This window comes from Amphibalanus amphitrite, unplaced genomic scaffold (genome assembly GCF_019059575.1).
Source record: "Amphibalanus amphitrite isolate SeventyFive unplaced genomic scaffold, NRLGWU_Aamphi_draft 000947F_arrow, whole genome shotgun sequence".
NCBI lineage: Eukaryota > Metazoa > Arthropoda > Thecostraca > Balanomorpha > Balanidae > Amphibalanus > Amphibalanus amphitrite.
Window position 1 is genome coordinate 217,732 of NW_024882441.1, and position 23,936 is coordinate 241,667.

General features: G+C 59.7%; 1 protein-coding gene across 1 annotated transcript; it reads right to left on the minus strand.

The window, feature by feature from the left end:
* Window positions 1–82: 82 nt before the first annotated feature.
* On the minus strand, window positions 83–20,835 carry LOC122368432 (protein inscuteable homolog). The gene is made up of 9 exons (XM_043342347.1): window positions 20,472–20,835; window positions 9,213–10,625; window positions 6,615–6,812; window positions 5,925–6,213; window positions 5,072–5,308; window positions 2,709–2,880; window positions 2,243–2,418; window positions 1,189–1,494; window positions 83–515 (listed from the first exon to the last, which is right to left on the minus strand). The coding sequence occupies exons 2-9, from the start codon at window positions 10,613–10,615 to the stop codon at window positions 384–386; spliced, it is 2,913 nt and encodes a 970-aa protein (XP_043198282.1). The 5' UTR covers window positions 10,616–10,625; window positions 20,472–20,835; the 3' UTR covers window positions 83–383.
* Window positions 20,836–23,936: the final 3,101 nt, after the last annotated feature.

The following is a 23,936-nucleotide window of genomic DNA, read 5'->3' on the forward strand; positions in this document are numbered from 1 at the left end:
TGCTCAGCATAGCGCGTGCTGCAAGTGACTCCTGTTTTATTCGTTGGTATCTCATCTCCCAAACAAAGGTATGATAATCAACGACTGACTAGGCTTTATTTGTGATACGCAAACGGTCCAAACGGGACGACGAACACCGTACAGTGGGCACGTGTATAGTACAAAGGCGGCCTCTCCACGGGCCGACATGGAAGACTAGATGGGCTAGGTAGTTGCAGACGAGCCACACACACTGTGGCCTCCTTCGCCAGCGGACAGACGGACGGACGGACGGACGGACGGGTAATTGTGCGGTCCGCGTTCCGGTCGGGTCTCGCGGGGGCGCCGCTGCGTCGTGGGGCTCTCCGAGGCGAGCGGAGAGCTCGAGCAGCCCTGACGCCAGTTCACACGTAGCTCTCCTGCTTGGAAGAACACAGGAGGAAGGTCTCGAGAAGTCGAGGCTCCACCAGGTCTAGGCCGTTGCCGTCTTTGAAGACGTCGTTGCCACATGCAGATGCCATTTTCCTCAGAGTGGCCTGTCAAACAAAAGAAAAGTGGGTTAGTTTAGTGTGGTGGTGATTTGCTTGGATCAGGGCAATACCAGCGGGAACTAGAAACCAAAAACAATTAGCATGGTGAAAGCTTTGCCTCCGGTGTCGCTCAGCATACTATCCTGAAATGGTGCCTGCCTTTCTGTGGTGTGTCTGTCTGTTTGTCTGTTTTTATTCCCTTCTGTCTGAGACTGTCTGCCGATGTGTCCGTCTGGAAGACAGCCTGTCTATGTCTGATGGACCGGTCTCCACTCCCGTCGTGGCGTGCGAGGGGCGACGTCTGCCTCCGCTCCGATAACTAACCACAAGAGGCTTACTGGGGTCTGAGCGGCGACTGAGACTGACCGGGGGCGTTACACCTGGAGCGGCCAGTGAGACCGGCTGGTGGTGCTACACCTGGTCTCTGAGTCAGCACCAGCACTAACCCCCCCGGTATGTCACCGACCCCGTGCATGGCTCGGTCTAGACAGACGCTCCACTATTGTCTTCGTCCTGTATGGCCTTGTGTGTGCACGTTTGCTCGTCTGTCTGCCTGCAAGACTGCATCGCTACTTTTGGAATGCTTGCCTACTTATCTGCCTGTCCGTATGCATGGAAACAGGTTGGTACCAATGTAGCTATGAATGCATTTCTGTGGGTGTGTTGATATATTACTTACCAGGCAGGCGACGAGCACGCCGTCCGAGTGGTTCCTCTCTGCTCCGTCTCGGCAGAGCTGCACCAGTCGCTTCAGGCCGCCCGACTCGGCCACCTCCAGGGCCACGGAGCGGCGCACGCTCAGACGAGACAGCGCGATGGCCGCCTTCTGCTGCACGCGCTCGGCGGCCTGAACGGCTGGCTCAGCCCTCTGACCGCCGGCCGGCCGCTCCTCCAGGAAGGAGAGCAGGGCGGAAAGGCCGCCACTGCGGAGGACCTCCTCGTGGCACTCGGTGACAGACGCCATGTTGGCCAGGATGGTGGCCACCTGAGAAACGAAGAGAGACGTGATCGGTGAGTGCGAGAAAAGCTTTGAGCAGACACTACATTTACACAGGTATACATTCCAGCGATTCATAGCTATGCCGTTACTATCGAGTATCGACGTCATGACTCGCAAAGCTGGATGCTGTTCTAAATTAGGTGGGTGTTGGAGCGTGCCGAATTGGGTCGTGTGCGTTTGTTTCGCGGAAAAATGCCGATATTCGCCATCACTGGGATGTTTTCTGCGCCCACAGCTCTAGTTGACACATGTGTTTCTCCGTTTTCAGAGAGCCGTCTATCGTCTGACGCAAACTGCGAGCGTCACATCCTTGCCACGTGACGTCACGCGCTGGGTTTCGCGTGCCGGTCTCGCGTGAGGGCGCGAGGCAAAAGCGGGCTGGATAATTTCGGCAGTCGGCCACTCGCTGGAATTGGCAGCGCCAGGTGAGCGCCACACTGGATCCGAGCGTGTGGGAACGGAACGCCGCCGGACCCGGCGCGCTGCGGTCAGGGCAGCCGCACGGAGCTCGTGGCGGAGCGTGCCCCCGCATATTTACAGTGGGGCTGACTTTTAGTGAGAGACACCGGACACCCACCGTCCAGTGGTGGGGCGGAGCGGGGCGACTCTGTGCGGCTCGGCCAAGCCAGGTGTGACTGTATGTATTTAGGCTAGGAATACCGTGTCGTAGGGCTACGGCCCCCCTCTCATCACACTCCAGCCCCTCCCTCCTTCGCTCTCCTCCAGCGCGTACCTGGTCCTTGAGGAAGAGTGAGCAGGTGTCTGCGTTGCGCGTGGCCTGCACGAGCACCTTCGCTGCGCCGTTATGCAGCAGCAGACGGACGGCCCCGATGTTGAGGAATGTCAGGTTGGCCAGCGCTGCTGAGGCCAGCAGGAGGGTCTCCACGGAGTCCGTAGTGGCCGCCAGACCTGTGGGACCGAGCGGGGGTCGGTTAGCCGGGCTGTTCACACGGTCCTAAACGGGCAGCGCGTGACATCACGGCGGAATTAATGAGTGATGAAAAATGAAATAATGAATGGCGGCTAGAAGTTAATTAACGGCAGCAGGAAGTCTGGCGTGGTTGTTATGATTCAGACGCCCAAATGTGTCGTCCTCAAAATTATTGTTATTCTGGTGTGCCGCCGATGCCAGTGTATTCTGACGCGGGGTTTTCCGCTATCCGCCTTGTTACAGTTTGTACAGTGTAGTTGACACTTACCAATAAGTTCCCTGATGATGTCCTCGACATGGTCGCTGATGCCTCGCACGTGGTGGATGCTGTCCACCCACGGGGAGGTGACCTGGGCGATCACTCCGGCGCACTCCGAGCGTTCCTCTTCAGTGGACCTGGCGTCCGTCAGGATGGAGGTGACCACGCGCAGGCCGTCCGCCTGGGGAGGGGACAGGGTGGTCAGATACAAGTCAGGGGTGACAAATCACACAGGCAGAGCGTCAGACACAGGCACGGGTACACAGGAAGTCGAGCCGCGACCGGCAGTCTGCGGGGTCAGCCGCTGACCCGACCGACCGGCCGGCCGGCCGATCGGCTTGCATGTGGCGATGATATAAGCGTTTACGGCCGAGCTCCGTTCAACGGCCCACGACCGGAGCTCGTTTTGAGAGCGGGCCGAGCTCATCTGCCTGCACCCGGCCGGCCCGACCCCCGTTCAGCGGGTCGGGTGAACGGGACTCAGTGCTCCACTCTGGAGCTATGATAGTGACTACAGCTCTCGCACTCGTGCTAAGGACAGCATGCAATACCTCTTTTATCGGGACTTGAAGTTGAAAACCATCGGCTAAAACCAAGGCCTAACTATAGGTCAACCCAGCAGTCAACCGAACTGATCAACTTGTCAGTCGGTTCCGTGACAACTTAGCATTGCACTTCCAGGAGATCGTTTCCCGACACTAACTAGACCAACGTCGGTCTGCACTGATTCCCATCTGCAAGTCCCGGGTGTCCGGCTGCCGTTATCTCCACTCATGGCATCCTGCAGGGGTCGACAGCCGGCCGCGACCGGGCCGGGCCACGCGCCGTTTCGGGGAGACGGCGACTGGCACGGTACGACAGGGCACGCGGAGTTCCGTCCAGTCTAGACATTGCTGAGCGGCATTGCTGAGACGCTTACTGAGCACGCGCAGCCCGGCTGCGGTCCGCGCCGAGGCGTCTCGCTCTCACACGGCTCACTGTTTCTCACCAACACCTGATCCAGGGGCGGCCGTGACGTGGGCCGTCAAAAATAAGCCTAACGGTGAGCGGGATCACCGACAAGCGCAAGATTTACGAGCCTCATCTGACCTTCGTGGCGGACGCCGGATAAATATTCAAGTTTGGCATTTACCCAAGAACGTAAGGGGCTCGTAAAAACCGTCCGCTTATCGTCGCCGTGTCTTTCGCCATTGTCTCGGCGATATCGGTGCTTTGATGAGTGCAGGCCGGTCTGTGGAATTGGTCACGATGGAGGCTCTCTCTCCATCCCACCGGCCTCGTCCTTCCACGGCCGGTGACGACCTTCAGAGTCTGGTCGGGCCGGCCGCAGCGCCGGCGGGCCGTGTTTTTACTCGGTGACCGCGACCGCCGAGAAATGGCCACTTTTGCGTCACGCCTCGGCGGACTTTTGTCACGTCCCACGTCTGCCCATTTTTCCCAGAGGAAAGCCGATCTTTCGGCGACATTGGTACGGTGAGAATGTCATCAGCCGGCCGGTTCGGTCTGCTATCGGCTAGTTCAGATGATGACGTCAGGGGAGGTATGTGCATTGGAATCGATTCTGACCATCACCTGGCTCACGGCCACACTGCAATCTGTCTGTCTGGCGCCTACAATTGGCCAGCCGGACGTAATTCGGTCCGCAGAGATGAGCGATCGCACGCAGACTATTCCGAGTCTGTCTGCGGCAGGGCGGATCCCTCTGCACACGCACGTCGCACACCGGTGTTTCTAGGCAGTACCGCGCCGGCACGCGCCCTAACGGGCCACCGCAGCCTTTCCCGGCCACTAGCGTGCTCGGAGCAGCTCGACCAGCCGGATCTGGCAGTTTATCTGCACAATGCTGGGTCAGGGTCACTGATATGCGCATCTGGGCTTCCAACCCAACTGCAGCGCTGCCCTCCGCGTTTCCTCCGTATCTGTTTGGCACGGAATCTCGCCGCCGCCTGTCTGGCTTCCAGATGGCCTCCGACAGGCTGTCCGTTATGGGACGGGGTCTACCGCACCCTGCGGGAGCCACCTGACTTCATGTCGCCCGTTCGGAAAGCACGACTGGATGGGGACCGTCTGGAGCCGCGGCCTCACCCTAGCTCGCTTCAGAACTGCCGCTGACACCGCCGCCGCCGCCAGGATCTGCGACATCAGCCGCGCCTGGCCGGCGATAAGCACGTGCTTAGTGTGATGCCTCGGTGCCGCCGGTCGTCCGGGAATCCGTTTGTCAAGTCCCGGTATCGCGACAGGCTCTGAATAAGGAGTGGGCTGAGCGGCCGGCTCCGGCCGGCTGTGGCAGCCGACACGACGGCGCTATCACAGAGACCGGTTCATCACCGCCGGATACGGCAGAGCCACAGCGCCCGACCCGTGGAACTCACCTGCTCGAAGGCCTTGATTCCCTGTGAGACGCAGCAGAGGGTGGCCAGCGCGCGCAGAGCCTGCGGCCGCACCTGGCGCCGTCTGCCGGCGGCCAGCGACACGAGCCGGGCGGCGGCGCCCTGGCCGGCCAGGATCCGACACAGCCGGCCGCCGTCCAGGCCGACAGAGGTGAGAGAGCGCAGGCCGAGCTTCAGACAGAGCACGTCCCGCTCCGGAGACAGGGAGCTGAGCAGCACCTGCGGATACAGAGGCGACATCAGAAAAGGTGCACATATTTCTGCTTTACAGCGTTGGCCTTTAGAGCAAGAGGCAACAGGAAAGTGAGATTGACGAAGAGACGTGCGCTCATGTGACAATTGAATATTCCTAGAGGACTTTTATGATTCATGACTCTTGCTCTCCGAGCAAAATACCACTTTCATTGACTGCCAGCTACATTGACCGCCATCCTCCCGCTCTCGCTATTGACCGGCCCTGCAGAGCTCTCGTGAGCGGCCGGTCACTCCTGCCTGCCCGCAGACGGCGAGCAAACACCGCTCAGCACGGCGCGGACGGCCAGCCGCCGGCGGCAGCCAGTTTTTCGCCCATGCAAGAGACGGAACGATCGAACAATGGCCCTTTTTGCGGCCGGGCGGTGCTGCGGTGGCGGGCTGTGGGCGCTATTGCCGCGGCCGGGGAAACACGACGCTGATGTCAGCGGGAAGGTTCGATTCGATTGAGGGCGGCTGGCCGGACATGTGTCCATTACTGATTGACCAGTCTCGGTCTGGGGACATAGGTTGATGACCGTTGCATGGACTGCAACGGTGTCGGTAACTATCAGGCCTCGAACCGTTTTCTCCTTGATCTTACCTTGACCTCCTCGCCGAGGATCAGGTCCACCAGGTGGTTGAAGGCCTGTGCCAGCGAGGTCAGCACCTCCACCAGGTCGTCGACCTTGAACGTGCGGTTCATCTGGCCGCACGACTTGACGTACTCGAGCATCTTCTCCATGAGGGAGCGCAGCTTGTCCAGGTTGTGCACGTGAGATGACTGCCCGTCCGGATGCGAGAGCTCGTACTCGCGCACGAAGTTTTGAATACGCTCCGTGACTGTCTGGGCGATACGGGGCACCTCCCGCACGTCCAGGTCTTCCATCCGCCTGTTCGAAGGAGATAAAAGCAGTGTCATCGGTTTGATAAATACGACGAAGACATGTGCTGATCGGTGGCATACGTAAAACGCACGTCGCACACTGCTAGAGCGCTCGGCGACATCGCCAACCAGCACGAATTGGGGAATGACTAATGTGTCCCCGAGTTGTACCTATCCAGTCGGGTGATTCAGAAATATGTTTCATAATGTATGTTCCGCACATTGAAATTGACATGCAGCGGGCAGGCCGGCCGGTGTTCCCGACCATATAGGACCTCGCGCCGTTTACCATTCCCGGTAGTGGGCACTTTTCGACTGCGTCTTCCACGGCACCGTTTACAGTCGCATGCAAATAGACCGGCGGTGCCGATGTTGCCCGTGTCGGCGGACATCGGGACGGTAACTCACGTGAACAGCGAGGCGAACTCCCGGCTGACGGTCTTGGCCCGGACCTGGATGTCGCGGATGTTGGTGCGCGCGTTACGAGCGGCCAGCGCCAGTAGGTGGGACATGTCCGAGATGACCGACTTGCTCTGCAGCGTGTTCATGCACTCGACGTCCACCTCCCAGCAGGTCTGGTGCAGCCAGTGGCGAACTGACGGTGACCTGGGAACGACAGGGGTCAGACGAGGTCAGACGAGGTCACTCACTAGGTCAGACGGGGTCAGAGGGTGGGTACAGTGGTGACCGAACTCCGCCATTACCTGCCGTGTCACCGCCCTCCGCCCGCTCCAGCTGGGATTCCCGCCGTCCCGGCTCAATGGTGACTGTCTGTCCGTCTGTGTGTGTGTGTGGGTCTGTTTGCTGTGCAAACTGCCCGGGCGGGCGGGCGCGTCTGCTGAGTCGCGACCCACAACGGCACGAGACCGGCGGTACGATCGCCATAGCCGCCGGATGGCGACCGTTTCCTGCTATTGGCCTCTGACTTGGCGAGCAAACCGTGCACCTATAAAAACAACAAATCTACCAGGAAAGAAACAAGCAACAAAAGCCCGTGCTCGACTGTGGACAGTTTTGCCTGGAACGAGTGGCTGGTACTGATGGTGCGATTGGCTGCACTGTTCGGTCTATGGCTATGTCTAAATCGCCGACTGGGACGGCACGGTTTACCCAGGTGGTGCCGCGCTACCCAGTGAGTCCGGCTTAGGCACGGCCTGATTGAAATCAGAGCCAAGATCGGCACACGGCTCCTCTTCGCATCGTGACAGGTTGTTATCTTAGAGTAGATAGAGTCTGGCGCTCTTTCCCTGTTTTCCATGCGCTAAGACATACTTTCCTTGACATTTTTTGTCATACCGAGGTGCTAATCTCTCTGTAGGATATTTGCAAATCCGACGAGTATTTCCTTTTGAACGAGTTGCCAGAAAAAGTGTCGCCCGGCGAGATAGCCGAGAAGGACGTTGGCCGGTCGGGGGAGGGGGACGGGTGGCCGAGTGTCGCGGACGGCTCGGCCCGGCTCGGGACCGGCCGGCCGGCACGCTCTCGGTGGAACCAGTCGGGTCGGGTCGGTGGATCACGTCAGCGCCGCCGCCGCTGGCGACAAGGCCACTCACGGCGACCGACCGGCCGGGCCCAGCGGGTGGCGGCCTGACGGGTCCCCGACTCCCCCACGGCGGTCCTCTGTGGGTGGCGGCGGCGGTCCCTGGCCGATAACCCGCCACTGGGAGACCCCTCTCCACACACCCTCCCGGCCCACCGCAGCAGCACAAGTGCTCGCGTGCGCGGCTGCACAGCGCCGCGTATTGGACCAGCCTGATTCGGCCAATGTTGGCAGCCCTGCAGCGCGGATTGAGCCAATACTCTCTGTTCTCACGGCGGCGGCAGCGGCTGTATCCGGGACTCTGAGCCGTGCCGCGGCTCACGGCCCCGTGCTCGGCACTTATCGCGGCCTGCCGGGGCGCTGGGGCCGCCGGACCGTCTGGTGCCCGGCTGCTCACACCGCGCGGAGGCTGCCGGCCGGCCGGGCGATTATTCGCCAGGAGGATGTGTTGGTCGGAAGGCTCTGTTGTTTATCCCCTCCGGACGTGTGCAGCGCCGCGGCGCCAGGTCCGGCTCGGAGCCCGAGGTTGTGATATCCGGATCACAGCCACGTGGCGGGCGTTGTGGGCGCACGGTGGGGGGTCACGGGATGGTTTGTTGAGGACGGCGATGGGCGGTTCTGATGGGGGATCTGATAGTCATGGTCGATGGGTTAGTGCTGGGATTAATGTGACTTTAACCACTGATTGGCTCAATATGAGTCGCCGGTCAAGCTAGTAAAAATCGAGTCACTGAGCCACGTGTCAGGCTAGTTACACTCGGTCGTGTCTTTATCTACCTTTTATTACGGGAGAGACAGAAGCCCTGTCGCCGGCCTTGGCGCCTCTCTCGCGGTGACCGCACGATCGTGTCGCCTCTCGCGCTCAGCTGCGGCTCACGGCGGCCGGGGAGGAGTGCGGAGAGGGGCGCGATGGCGCAACGGTGGCACCTCGATCGTCGAAGCTGACGCTGCAAAGTGGGCGGTTAAAGCCACCAAACATTGGCTAACGGGCTATTGGTGAACGGCGGCCTGGGACGCCCGCCACAGCCGCTCTACCATTGCATGTGAGAGGGGTCAAGTGTGGGACGTTCCAGCCCTCAGCGGCATTGTGTAATTGACCGTCACCGATCCATTGAGGGGAGGAGGGAATGTTTTTTATTATGGTTGAGGTTTGAACCGGCGAGTGGTGTGGTTGGAAATAAGGAGGTGCCGCCGGACCGGACCGAATCGTGACCGGGCGAAGGCGCCGGTGTACTTCCCACATCGCAGAAAGGTTTTTACTGACCACCCTCAAACAAAAACCGGAGCCGACTAAGTGGCAAATTCTGTTGATTGTTCAGGTCTGGCTAGAGAGCCATTAATCTACGCACTCCGACCGTCAAACCGGACCAGGATAGACATACAGTCACACGGGTGTATCGAAACGGGTTCCGTCGGGGACTGCTCGCCGGTCTCCCGACTCCCTTGGTTGGTGTTTCGGTACTCACCGGACGCTCTCGATCCTGATGGCCGGCTGGTGGTGCTGCCGGTGCGCCTGCTGCTCCCGTGGGAGGCTGCAGAAGCGGCGCGCCTGCAGGTCGGCTGCAGCCGCCTCCAGGTTCCACACGGAGCGCGGACGGCGGGGCAGGGTGCCGGCGGCCGACTCTCCGGCCGGCAGCAGCTGCGACCAGCGCCGCTGAGGGGGTCTCCTGTCCGTGCGGCGCGTCACATTGCGTCCATCAAGCGCCGGCCGCGGAGAGAAGTCAATCGACGTGTCGTTGAGCGAGGCGCGCGGCGTGCGGGCGATGGCGGCCTGGGAGTCAGGCAGCTCGGCGCGCTCGAGCATCGAGTCCAGCTCGCGCTCGATGGCGGAGCACTCGAGCACGTGGTCGGCGCGCATGGGGCTGGAGGTGAGCGGCCCGGTGCGGCTGGCCAGCGACAGGTCGGCGCAGCTGGCCGACACGGAGCGGTGCTCCTCCACAACCTGTAGACTGCAGCGGGACAGCCGCGTCTTGGCAGGCGTGTGACCGGCGCGCGCCCGCGACCGAGACACCGACAGCGTCGAGCTCGACGCGGCCTCTCTGGTGGTCAGAATGGGCTTGGGCAGCGAGCCGTCGCCCGCACTGTGCGTCGCGCGCCGCGCCGGACTGCCGCCGCGCATCATCTTGGTCAGAGTCCGCGCGATCGAGCGCTTCTCGAACCGCACACGGCGCTCACGTTTCTGTTCATCACTCTGTGAGTCGCAGTTTGACTCGCCCGAGTCGGAAAATCCCGAGTCCTGGCTGCGCTGGCTGGTCGGCGAGCCGAGCAGCTTGTGACGTGCCTCGGGCTTGTAGTCGGCCTGGCAGTCGAGCAGGCTCTTCTGCTCCAGGTTCTGCGAGCGGCAGAAGAAGTCGATACCCCTGCTGTTGTAGGCGCGCACATTCTCGATCCCACAGGTAGTCGTGCTGTTGCTCTTGGGGAAGCACTTGTCGGCGGCGCTGCCGGCGTTGGCGAGCGGCTGCCACAGGTTGGCCGGAGCCTCTGTGATGGAGCTCATCTTGGCGACCGAGGCTATCTCCAGCTCCAGCTGCGGCGCTCCGAACTCGAACAGCCTCCTACGCGTGCCGCGCTGCTGCTGCTGTCGGCGCGCCCTCTGCTGCGGCGATATGCCCACCGCGGCGGCGTGGCTCGGCTGCGGCGGCGGCGGCTGCTGCGGCGGGACGTGCGCCCCGTTCAGCGGGTGCCGGTAGACTGGCGCTCGCTCCGGCCGCACGGCCAGACACGAGTCGGAGCGACTGTGGCGGCCGGCGGCGGCCGGGTCCAGCGCGCCGGCGCGCCGCTCGCCGAACACCGGCTTCACGGGCGGGCTGTGCAGCGCCGCGTCCCGCAGCCGGCTGTAGTTGAGCGGACTCGGCCGCACCGCGCTCATCGTGGCGCTGGAACGGCGGAGCGGGGCTGTCAGAACCGATTGGTGGAGATTCAGCGGGTCAAACATACGTGTACTCACACTGCACTGGGACCGAAACGTCAACAGCAATGGAGTAGAGAGACGGCTGTCTAATTGTCGATGCCGATCACCAACGTAGCCAGTGGATTTTTGTCGCAATCACAGGCAGCTCTCGTCAGTACTTGTAGGCTAAATCGGTACATCAGTTATAAGCCTTTCCGGCCATGAATATGGTTACGACCATTTATTCAACGATCGTGGTCATGGTCGTGGTTAGATGACAGGGTCGTTGACAAGGCTGCGGTTTGAGTACATAATGGCTGAGAGGTGAATTGACTGAGGACAAGAAGCTCAGAGGTGAAATGACGAGATGCTCAGAGCTCAAAGCTGAACTGACTGGCGCCCGCAGGTCCAGTAAGAAAATGATGGCTGTTGAGGTTTATAGGTGAACAAACTGGTGACAGTGCAGCTCAGATGAATCAAATGGTAAACGATCTATTGAGGCGAAATGCCAAATGACGGCGATAATGGTGACTTGATGGATGAGAGGAGGTTCAGCGACGAGTTGGCTGACTAAAATCACTCCAAATTGAACTGAACAAACTTTTTACGGGCGACCTAACAGAAACTGGCTGAATGACGAGCATCCAGGCTTGGCCGTTCTCTATCAGCGGATGTTTGTAGCTCGAGTCGCGGCCGTCGCCCTGCACCGAAGCTCCGGGCCCGCCTCTGAAGCCGCCGCCCGTCACTGGGAAGTCGCGTGTCGCCGCCGACAATTAGCATCAGCACAATGGTCTGTCGGCGTCGTATCTGATCACCATTATCGATACGCCATCGCGGCCGGCCCGTCGGTCTCACGCTATCGTCGGGCCGCATCGGTGGCCGGCGGCCACGGGCGCGCCCCTTGCAGGACAAACACTCGGCGACGGCCCCTCGGGGATGAAGTCACTGTCTGAGTGAAGGGTTGGGCTCGGTGGGCGCTGCCGTGGACAGGGCGGCCGGGACGGACAGGAGAGCCGGCCGGCGAGGGATCATCCGGACTGACCCGGCTCTGGCGACTGTGACAGGCTCAGTGTCAGTGTCCACATATCAGTGGCAGAGACGCTGCCTGAAGACTGACAGCCCGTCGTCCTCCCTGTGCCAGCGCAGTGAGGACGATACCGGATCATCAGCCTCGGACCACCTCAGATCTCATCCATTCGCCGAACAGCCTATCCGTGGCGGACTCGGGACGCTATCTCAGCGGCTCAGGCGGCCGCTGAGCTCTGCCGGTGCCAGCCTCGCCGGCGGCACGGCACCGGACCCCGGCGGCTGCATCCGCATTGCTCCGGTGCCTACAGCACTAGTCGTTCACGTGAGCGCGTGTCTGGGCCTGCCGCGGCGGCACGCACCGTGGGACCGGCCCGGCCCGGCTCGGCCCGGCGCGGCGCGGCGGTGGGGCGCAGGTGAGGTCCGCCCGCCGGCCGTCCTGTCCGAACACCCATGCATCGACAGGCCGGTGACGGATGGCACCCTGACGGGCCGTCTCCGCACTCCGCGCCGCCGCTCAGGCCGGCCGGACCGGTACCGTCCACAGAGAGTATGTCGCCCCGACCGGGCCATCTGTTGTCTGTCGGAGAACATGGCCCGGCGTCCAAGGTCGCACCCCGATCGCCGTGTTTGCAGAGCGATTGTCGCGGCTCGCTCTTTGGACAGTTCGCCGAATGGCACCGGCCGCGGCTGCGCCGTTCGTGAGTAGCGCCATTACGAGGTCGGTAACAAGACATAGCGGAGATGCCAAAGTACTTGGTACTTGCTTGGTATTTGCATAAGTACTCGGTATTTGCCAAAGTACTTGGTACTTGCTTGGTATTTGCATAAGTACTTGGTACTTGCTTGGTACTTGTAAAAGTACTTGGTACTTGCTTGGTACTTGCGAAAGTGCTTGGTATTCGCAAATGTACTTGGTACTGCACTTTTGTATGTTTCGACTACCTGGTCTGTTTTGTATGTTTTGAACGTTGTATGTTACGACTTCCATGTATGCTTTGATAAGTGTACGCTGCGGTCTTGTATGCGCCAGACTGCGGTTGTACCGCTAGGTGGCAGCAGCCACCGGTCCGGCCGCCCCAACTGCGGTCCAGGTGGCAGCAGCTGCCGGCAGACTCGGCAGTTTTTCCCGTCGTCGGGCGGTCGGCGGCGAATCTCCGCAACGGAGGGACCGCCACCGAGTTTGTCACGTGAATCAGCCGCATTCCTGTGAGGCGCGCAATGCTGAAGAGATATGTGTGCACGCAGCTATCTCGCAAGCCCTAACAGGAAAAGCTCGCTGCAAAAACTGAGCGTTTCAAAAAACCCGAAATCCTACTCAAATGGATATTTAAACAAGATATCTTGGCTCGCTCCGCGTCGCTTTGGCAATCAAAGTATGAGGGAGAAAATTTGGGATCGATTGGTGTTCGTCCCGTGTTAATCGGACGTCTAGAAGCTTAGATATTCACGAAAAACTTGTTGAACTTGCCAAAGTACCTGCCAGCTTGCTGTATCACCTGCTACTTGGTAATGTACTGAAAACTTGCTAATGTACTGAAAACCTGCCAAAGTACTTGGTATTTACTTGCCTAAATACCGCAAAGAACTTGCTACTTTCCGACGTAAAATCAGACGTCTTTAGACGATCAAAGACTTCGCGAATTTGCCTTGGTCTCTGATAATTTTGATTTGTTTTAATGAATTGTTTGCCATTCAAGTTATGCTTATTTCCTATTCATAGTTTAGTTAACCTATCTATCATTTATCCCTTGCTCTACGCGTCCTACCTATTAAGCGAATACACATACGTTGAGAGGGCCGGTGGGTGGTTATAATCCAATACCCTGCACGGTGAACAGCTTGCGAGTTTTACAGCGGTGCGATTGCTGGGGCTTATCGCTGACAGAAAAAGGTAAATACAGTAAATACAGATGGCTGTGTTGGATCCCTTTGCTTTCGCCCAACATTCAGCGTTAGAATTGTGGCTTTACCGTCCCTCTTATAAAAGTTATCTAACTTTTTGTACCTTCGTCAGGTTAGACACGACGCGCGTGACCTCTGGCGGCCGCTGGCGGAACTACCGCGCACGGCCCGCACACGGGCCTGGCGGCCGCCAGTGAAACTACTGCGCAGGTGGCAGCACCTGCCTGTGGAGAAGCGGCTGGCACTCGGCCCCCCCACTCCCCACCCCGCCCCCACCCAGCTGGCCGCCAGACCGTGGGAACGACTCGGCTCAGCGCTGCCGGCCGCTGGACGGGGAAACCCCGCCCCGCCGCCCGCCGCCCGACACACTGCCGCCGGGCCGGCCGGTGGAATTTTCCAGCCGTCTCTCCGGAACGGCGGTAGCCCGCTCATCTTCGCACGCGCATTCAGCGGCCGGTTGTCGATTTTTCGAGTGTCGGCTGCCGATCTCCCGAGAGCCGGCCACCTGTCAGCCACCGCTCGGCTCTGTGTTAAGCATATGGGGACGGCGAATTTCTCCCGGAGGGAAGCACCTCGCTCACAAAAGCACGTGAATCAGCCGCATTCCTGTGAGGCGCGCAATGTTGAAGAGATATGTGTGCACGCAGCTATCTCGCAAGCCCTAAGAGAAAAAGCTCGCTGCAAAAACTCAACGTTTCAAAAAACCCGCAATCCTACTCAAATGAAAAAATCCTCCTACTGCAAAACATCAAACGGCAAAGTGGCGATGCTTGTCAAAACAGCTCAGCCGCATCGCCGAGGGCTCGGGTCGCTCTTTTTCTGCCTGTTCATCCCCTGAGCGGCTGAGCCGAGTGGTGGAGCTCTACTGACGTTTGTCACGTGACTGCTCTTAGATGAAGGCCGAAACTGCTCTCCGACGGAGCCGGCTCCCTCTCTCCCACCCCTCTCTTCCTCTCTCCGCCCACGTCCCTCTGCGCCCTCGGGCAGACGAGGTCGGCCGACCCAGTTCGAGACGGCAATCGGAGGCGGCCGGCCCCGTTGAGTGCCGTCGAGGTGCCATGTTTTCTCCGACTGCGGCCGGCGTTGCGTCACCATTGCCGCACGCGCGGCCTATTTGTGTCGTTTGTCGCGGTGGCCGTCGTGATGCACGCGGTGACCTGTCGCAATGGTAGAGTTGGCCCGCCCTCTCGGTACCCCGCGCGGCAGCGGGCAGGGGCCGGCGCTGACCTGTGACCTTTGACCGGCACCTCGACCCGGTCAGTCGGTGGCTGTGGCCCGGCATTACATAGGAGTGATCTGAGAGGAATGTGAGATGTCCTCTGTCAGAGTTGATGACAGCCCTGAAAACCGGCGCCGTCCCTGCCCTCCGCCCACAGGGCCCGGGGCCAGTGGGTCTCGGCCCCAGCCATCCCGACCGACCGCGCCGGTGGGCCATGTTTGAATTTCGGCCGGTGCCAGCTGTGACGCCGCCGGACAGCGTGGTCCATCCGTCCGTCCCAGATGGAATTGGAGAGCTGGACCGTTTAACAGGCCGTCAGATGCGGCGTCGTCGCCGCACGCGCGGTCGTCAATCGATTAAAGTCGCGCTGGTGGGCGGCCGATCGGACGGTTTCCCTCGGATTGGGGGCAGCTGGGGACACCTCTGGGCCCGGGCGTGCCGTATGGGGCCGGGGGAAGCGTCCCTACCGGCCACCGACGCCGAGGGATGGACTGGCGAATTACTCCTGTCAGTTTATAGCCCGGCATCATTACAGAGCCAATAGAGCACACACAGTCCGGGGTGATATACTCCCAGTCCGCGCTCGTCTGAGGCAGATTGTAAAGCGATAAACGAACCACTGCTCGGCTCCGGGTCCGACGCCTCACCCCGCCGCGCGTCCTGGCGCTGTCGAGTGTCAGTTCCTGAGACAAACCCCAACGTGCAGCGTTCTAAACTTAGTAAAGTAACCTTAGTTTAAGCAGGTCGAGTGACTGTTTCGCCGCTTACCTCGGCGGTTCCAGCTACTGGAGAGGCCGGGCGCTGTGTACGCCGCTAAGCCATGTCTTTATTTGTCAGCGGGCGACAGGGTGATGAACAACATTGGCTCCCGGCCGCATAAATGACCCACAAATAGCCCGTATCGCATCTCGGAAGGACAGCGAACATGCCGACTGGACGCAATGCTGTCCCCGCTGACAGCCAGAATCAATAGGCAGTGACGGGCATTATAGGGGAGAGCGGGGCCAGTTGAAACACGGGGTCAGATGAAACATGGCATTATTTTCAACAATATGCAACATATGGCGTTGCCGACACCACTGCGCATCCGCGCTCGACCACTTCCTATGTCAACGGCGTTTGGGCGGCAAACGGACGGTAATTTTGATTTGACACTTGTTTTTGTGTTTTTGAGGGGCGTTTGGGAGAAATCGTTTTTATGAATATTTTGTGATATCTCATAAACCTTTGTTTGCTGAAAGAAGAACTCCTGGCTCCGGAATAACACCTTATTTGGCCCTTCATTCAGCATGATGCCGTCCCTCCAGCTCGTTTGACATGTGCTTTACGGCGCGTGCGAGATGGCGGGAGCGGATGGGGTCAATTGAAACGCTTCTCTGAGGGTCAGTTGAAACAGGGCCACAGGCCGTTTCAATGGACCCCGGTGACTTTTGCAATGGTTATTGTTCAGGGGCTGTAAACATTAAAGGAAATAGTCCATCTTTGAAATGAACTTTTAAACTGAAATGGTAGTTTAACAGAGCTCAATTTTTGACCCCTTTTTCTCCAGCCTTTTGCTTGAAAGCACACTATAGCCTGAGATATTTCTCATTTTTCTCATCCACCCATTTTACCATAGTCTATGTACTTTATGTCACCTATTATGAGGAACTTTGCACTTTTAGCTTTCCAACGACCTATTGAATGTAGCATTTGGAAAAGTAAACCGGACAAAATATCTCCTTAAGAAAGTGGCCTTAAAGAGGAAAACATCCCATTGTTAAGGATAGGTGCAATTGACCCCATGGGCTGGTTCAATTGACCCTCGCATCGGGGTCATTTGAAACGGGCGTAGAGCTGTTTTATAAGCATGCGTTTGGCAGCAAAATATGTTTGAAACATAATTTTACATATCTTAAAATAAAGCCAAAAGAGCATATTTTTTCATGGCATTGAGCATTTTTCGATATGACAACTAGATCTCGCTGTGCATGTCAATATATAAAAAGTGGTTCAACTGGCCCCGCTCTCCCCTACATTTGAACGGCTCCTCCGGGAACAAGGAACTGGCAGCGGAATTTGAATCGTTTTCAAATGGATTCCATCCCGGCTCGGTCCAGCTCGACTAGGGGCCTCGTCGGGGGATGGCCGAAATGCCATGACCGGGAATGTGTCGAGGGGCCGATTTGTATCCGGGCAATTACACGGACAGAGCTCGGACAGCCGCACAAAGGCTGCTCCCCCGGCCACCTCATAACTCAAAGGCTGGCCAGCCGGGTCCGATTGAGCGGCGGCCGCACGCGCAGCCATTGAGCGCTGCCGGCCGGCCGGGCCCATTGCTCGGTGAACGGGTTCCGTTCCGGGGGCCTTTAATAAGCCACCGGTCCTTCCGCGCTCCGGCCGGAGGGCGGCGCGCCGCGCGACGGGGAGCCGCCCGACCGAACAGATGTGCGCCCGTTTAAAGGGCGCTCCGGCATCAAAGCAGCGCCTTAATCCGCGATCGAGGCCCATTGTGCGTGGCCGGTGCGCCACAATGCGCGCTGGCAGTGCGTCACAATGGTCTCCAACGGCCGGCGCCGACGGTCTGTTTACTTTCCAGATGGACGGAATGTGTCGAATCAAAGGCGGCCACCACTGGGAGGAGATACAGGTCTCACGTGTCATGGGCCCGGACATCGGGTCCCCGGTCCGCACATTGTATCCACGCGGTCGGAGACCGTGTCTACAGGCCCTTAGGGCTGAGTGCATGTTCCGAGCGAGTGCCCCCAATGATTGCCCCCCCCCCTCCTAACGGCCGTCTGCCTGGCGACTGTCTGCGGTCGGGCCGACCGGACGTCGGTGACGCGGCAGCAGTGCTGTCTGCTCGTGACCGGTGCCGTCCCGCCTCCCTCGTTAGGCCGGCAGGCGTGGCCGTGACCGAGTCCAAGCCAGCCCGGCGACCCACCGGCCGACCTCGTAAAGACCCGACCGTCTCCGTCTCTGACCTCAGATGTGACACCACGAGACAGGGGATCGGGGCGCAGGGAAAATAACAACAAACGCGCCCAGAGACCAACGCCTGGGACAAGCAAACAAATAACAGCATACAGAGATATCAGGGACCACGGGCATAGCAAATAACAGCAAATAGACATCAAAGACTGCAGTCACAACATGCTAAATAACGGACACAAACAAGCACTTCGAGTTTGTCATACTTATTGCGCCATGTGCGGTACTAAAAAGGCAGCTTGTCCTCAAACGGATCGGCAAAAATGCATCGAAATGGCATGAACTGAGAACTGTTGCATTGAGCTCTGGGAGCCTGCTCGTATTTGCTTATCGCGCCTTCGGAGAAGCGCCTGGCGACAGCGCGGCACAGGTCGCGGCTGTGTATTTTTACCGCGCCGGTCGGGGCAACGCCCGGCGACTCGTGAGCCGGCGGACGGCACGATCGGGGCCGATACGGGCCAGTGTCATCAAGGCACCGTGTAATGGGCCATTAACGGAGGCCGATAAGGCTGCGGCCCCGGCTGTTAGCGCGACTGTTGTCTCAAATTCTCAACGTCCGTGTAAAAATGCCGCCTGACCGTGGGCTGCCGGTCGGCTGGTTCAGAAGCGGAAATATTGCCGAAGCTTGTCAATCATCAATCGTTAATTGGTACGTCCATGGATGGCACCTGGTTTACCGAGGTCATAAACCGGTTCGGTTGGAAAATATCCGACATTTTTGTAAATGATTCCGACCGCATCACAGCCTATTTAGATAACAACAATATTTATGTCGTAACTTTGATAGGATATTTTTAATTACTACCCGACCGTTAAGGATGTGTGACAACAATGTTTCGTCGAACCAATTTATGCCCGATCGGCTGTCACGCCATACTCAGTCGTAATCCCACGTCACACTCCACTCACCTAAACTATCAGATCACCCTGGTTCGCCGAGATACGTGTTCAGGACAGCTGTTGGCACCGCTGCACACTGCGAGCGTCCCCCTCAGACTGCGCCCGAGAGCGGAGCGCGTGCTGTCTCTCCCCTCCTCCCCTATATCCCGCCCTGCCCAGATGCAGGGGAGGGCCGCGCTCGATCTCAATAGGCCCGGTCCGCCGTGGGACGGCCGATCAGGGGTGCCGGTCATTGGTCCCTCCCTCTGGTCCCGGGACCGGGACGTGATCGGGACCATTGGACCGGAGAGGGACCGATGGACGGACCGACGAGCGCCGGCTCTAGGTTTCAGTCAACGGCACTCGAAAGACAAAATATCCACCCGGCTTGACCAAAACTAACCCCCGTTTCGATCCAGTCTGAACCCTGAAGTTCGACCAAGACGCGGGCCTAGCACTGCTGTTAGAACGATTAATTCGTATAAACGTACGATATAACTGTGGCTGAGGAAAGTCCAGCCGACACCCGAAGGACGGCCACACCGGTGAAGGGCTAAGGACCAGACATAAAATAAAGCCACGACACAGCCAAAAAACGCTGCCAAAATGGGCCGTTTTTTATTGTTGGTACGACTCGGTACCTGTCACGAACAGCACACGCTCTGTGACATGAGGACAAGGAAGCTTATCCACCCTGAGACCCGCGCTTTGAGGCCACTCATTCTGTCCTAAGCATGACAAGAGCGCTCCAATCTCGGCTCAGGCCGTAATCCTGCCTGCGGGCCGGGCTGCGGTCGCACGCGCAGGCCGTTCCTTTTCGGGGTGGCTCACAGCGGATCGGCGCGGATATATCCTGCCCCTGTCTGTGGTGGCGATTGAACAGAGCCGGAGCTGCCGAGGTGATCAGTGAGCTCCGAACGGTCGGCGGACGGGGTTTTTCTTATCTCCACCCCCCGCGCTCACACGGAACGCACACGGAGCGCTCACGGAACGCACACGGTGTGGTCCGGTTCTCCCGGATACCGGCGTGCCGCGCGCGCGTGCCGCCGCTGCCATCAGGTCAAGGTGGCCGCCGGCCGGCGGGCGGTAACCGGCTCACGCCCTCACACACTCGGCGTGAATGGTTAATCGGCAGCGCTTCTGGGCGTGCTGCCGCCGGCTCCAGGGCCGAAAATACGAGTGGCATCAAGGCTGGCGGTGTTGAATCATCTGGCCGTTTAGTGGAATGAGTCGCAGCCTGTTTGCGGCGCCCGGGGCTCGGCCTGGCCCGGCCCGGCCCGGTACGTGTCGTGATAACGAGGTCGGCCCAATTTATGTCGTTCGTGACCACCAAAACCAACTTCCTCGCGTCCGTCAAGGCTTCCTGGTGAATACACGCCAGTATTTCATGTGGAGCGTTAAACGCCCCACATTTGAACTGTATGGAACTTACGTGCCGCAGTTTGCTCTACTATTTTGTTTAATGCATGAATTAGTTCAGAAAGAAAGGTAGGCATAGTGTAAATGCGGTAAATGTAACCCGAGCATGACTATCAAGAAAACTGAGGTTTATATTCATCTCTGAAAATGTTCCGCTAAATTTATCACATTAGAGCAATAACACAGGACTAGATAAACTTCTAGGTTAGCGGTAGCTATCGCCACCGCATGCTAATAAGCAGCGGGGGGACGGCTTGGCCGCTCCGTACTAGCACGTGGCTGTCCGTCCTCCCACCCGACGTCCGTCCGTCCGTCCGTCCGTCTGTCCTTCCCGTCCTTGGCCGGCGGGCCGGTAATTATTGCGCGGAGGGTCGACTCAGTTTAATGGCACCGGGACTGACCCGTAACTCACCTCTGTGTGTGTCGCTGTGACCACGGCTGTGACTGCGCCTGTGACTGCGGAGTTCGATGTCACCAGTGACGCCCGGAGGCGCTAAATGTTCGCCTGAGGGCCGCGGAGGACGCCGCGCTCTTCCCACGTGTCTGTGCCGCCCGTCGGCAGCCGTTGGTGCTGGTTCACCAGACGGTGGCGGCGTGTGAAAACGGCCGGCCCGGCTCCCGCCGACACGCTCGATCGGTCTCGCTGGATGTACCGCTGACACCGGCACGGAAGGAAGCGTCGCACGTGCGCCGGGCTCGACGGTGGCAGGGCGACTGGCGAGGCGGCGCCGGCACGTGCCGGCGATGGCCGGCGGCGTCGGTGCGTCCCCTCCCGCGTTATCGTGTAGTGGTTAGCCGGGTGGCTGCACCTGGCCCCCTCCCCCGGCGGCCTTTAAATGCCGGTCGGCCGTTGGACGGCAGATGACGGGCGGCACGCCGCCGGCCGCCTGCTGCCGCCCGCATCTGCTCGACGCCGGCGTCCGATCGATCCCGCCGCTACCGGCCGACAATGGCACCACCTGCGTGTCGTTCACAGTTCCAGCATGTTCCTGCCCCGGGCCGACCCGGCGGCTGTGGCTGGCTCCACTGCAGGCGAATGACGAGCGAACAGGTGATCAATAAACTGCAACCTGTCCAGACTTTGATTAAAACAATCGAGCTCAGTTTTCCCCTTCCGCGGTCAGGGGCTGTCCGATTCTCGAACTTTCAAATCCGCCACGTTCTGTCTGTAATTAACGTTTAAACTGTGCGTTCGGTGATGGAGAGGTGCTTTTCTGACCGCAGAAATTGTCGTTTTTGCCGCTGGAGGTGGCGGCGGTGGGAGCGGAAGCCGGACGCTCTTCCTGCGGCTTTCCAGCCTGTTTATTGTCATCGGCGACCGGCAGCTCGGCAGACTAACCGCCTCCGCCCCCGCCGGCTCCGCCGCCACCCATCTGTCAGTGGCGGCTCCTGTATCGTTTGGGGACCTCCTCGCCGGGCCGGAGGTAGCCGCAGTCACAACAATCCGGCCACTTCTGACGGCGCGATCGCTCACTGAACGCCGCTCTGTTTTCTCAGGGACGCCCCCTTCAACCGCAGCGAGACTCCCCCGCGGCGCGCGCCTGGGGGAGGGGTAGAGGGAAGGGGAGCGCGGCACGCGTCCGTCCCCTTCCCTCCCCTCGGCGACGGCAGTTTAAATGTCCCGCGCGTGAGATCAGCTGTCGGAGGGCGACCATCTGCCGCGCGGCGGCGCCCGTCTGCCGTTGGTGGCCCGAGGCCGGGGGCAGGTGTGGAGACCCCCGGAGCCTCCTGCAGACCCCCCCCCCTCCCGTCCTCACCGCCGGCGGCGCCGCAGACAAAGCCGACTGGCGCCGCGGGCTATCGGCCGAGACCAGACGGCGGCTGACGAGCGGCGCCGGCCAATAGCCGACGTCAAGAGAACGCGTTCAAATTCTGCCCGACTGCGACTGCTGATGTCGTTCTAATGAGCACGATGGACGGGCCCGAATGACGACCTTGATCTGAATCGTATAAAATGTTAACGGGAGAGATATTCATTGGATAACGAGGTCTGATTATGAAACAGGCGATAAGCGCACCTCTGCTCTGTATCTGTCACGAAATGGGGGTGAAATACAAGGTTGTTTGGGTGGCGGCACGAATGTTTGAAGTTTCTTGGAGAGAAACTAGTGTTTCCTGCTTATCGTCGGGCGCTGTTTTCCGGCTTCACGCTTTTCACACACGCCTGGAACGAGTGGCGGGCGTCGCGGCGGGCGGTGCGCGGCAGACCGGGTCACTGAGGAAGAAAACAGGGAAACTCGGCCGGCGCGGCGGAAACGCGCCATGCCGGGCCGGTCACTCTCCGCGCGGGAGATATCGGTTACAGGCGGCGGAGACACCGGCCGGGTCGGCGGCTGACCCCGGCTGACCTGCGCGGCCATCGTGGTGACGTCACCAGGTGAGATGACACACCGGCGCGGCGGCCACTCCAGAGGCCACAATTAGAGGGCCGCCGAGCCGGGCCGCGCCGCCGCCGCGTCACTAATTTATGCCGCGTCGGCTCCCCATAAACGCTGTGTGACGGAGTGCCGAGGAATTTGGAGGGCCGCCGGCGCGGCCACCCGCCATTGAACGCAGCAGGCGTTTAGAGTTGCGCCGGAAAGGCCGCTGGGTTGTGTGACTGTGAGTCTGTGATTCAGACGTGACTGAGAAGCGCCGGCGCCTGAGGCGGCAGCGGCGGCCCCACGCGGTGACGGGCCCGCGGCGGTCGCATTGCTTCGTCTGCCGCCGCTGGAGGCCAGAGTCCACCCAACAGAGTGGCGTCCTTACTGAACCCAGCGCCACGTTACCTTGACTCGAGACACTGGGAGGGGCTGGGGGCGGCCGGCGGCAGTCTGCCGGACTCCGAGGGCGGGGCGGGGCCCGCCCCTCCGCGGTCCGTCCTCACAGACGGCCAACATACGGCCCCTAATTACCGGCCTCTGATGGCCAGCCGGCTGCTGTTCGGAAACAGCCGCTCGCTGGGAGCGATCATTGGGGTGGGCCGTTCTGTCCCAAAACCGGCTGGCCGGCTGGCCCTGACGATACCGGTGGCACGATCCTTGAGACTTCGGTACCATCCTAACGCCCCAACGCCCCTGACTGACCGAACTTCATCGTAGAGTTTAGACGGAGCAGGCTCATTGGTGACGTCTTCAGTCCCGTCTCGGCCAAGATTACTTTACTACTCGTCTCGACTGCTGGCGATTCCATTTCTATTTCTGGTGGTTCTGTTTTCTCCTGTTTTCCCTGATGTGACTATCCGATTGGCAAAGCCCTCGCCGCCTCCCGATATCCCAATGTCCCTGAATGCCTCGGATGGTCAGTCTTGCTACTGTCTACTTACCATGGACCACCAGTGGCCTTAATATAACAGTGGCGCAACGCTCTGCCAGAAAAGTGCCAGTGTGCGGTGTTGGAGCATAGTTTGTCGGTGGCGTTATCCGGATAAGGCGACATTATCGGCCGCCTGTTTACGAGAAGACCCTACTTAAAACCTCCGGAGAGAAAGTTGTGAAACGTGCGGTCGACCGGCATCTAGTGTCGAGAATTGAGATGGATCACAATCGCCATCGCCCAAGGACGCGAGAATGTCAGACGTAACTCTGAGCCGGGCTCTTTTTCGCCGATCGTCACAGATGCTGAGCTCAGCTCACTCAAAAATCAGAGTCGCGCCGACCGCCAATGCCGAATTCCGACGGCGATTCCGTCATCTGCGAGCGAGCCATTCTTGTCGCTGCAAACTGGTACTCACTATTCCACTAAAAGCAGGCGGATCTGGCTCGTTTGATTCATGTCGAGTTTTACAGTGCGCTTTTATCCGCGCTAAGTTATGGATCCGGTTTGAGTAGGCTCCGAGCGGGTACGCGTGCAGGCTGTGTGCCAGCGAGCCGCGTGGCTGGGCGGCCTTACCCCTGCGTCATC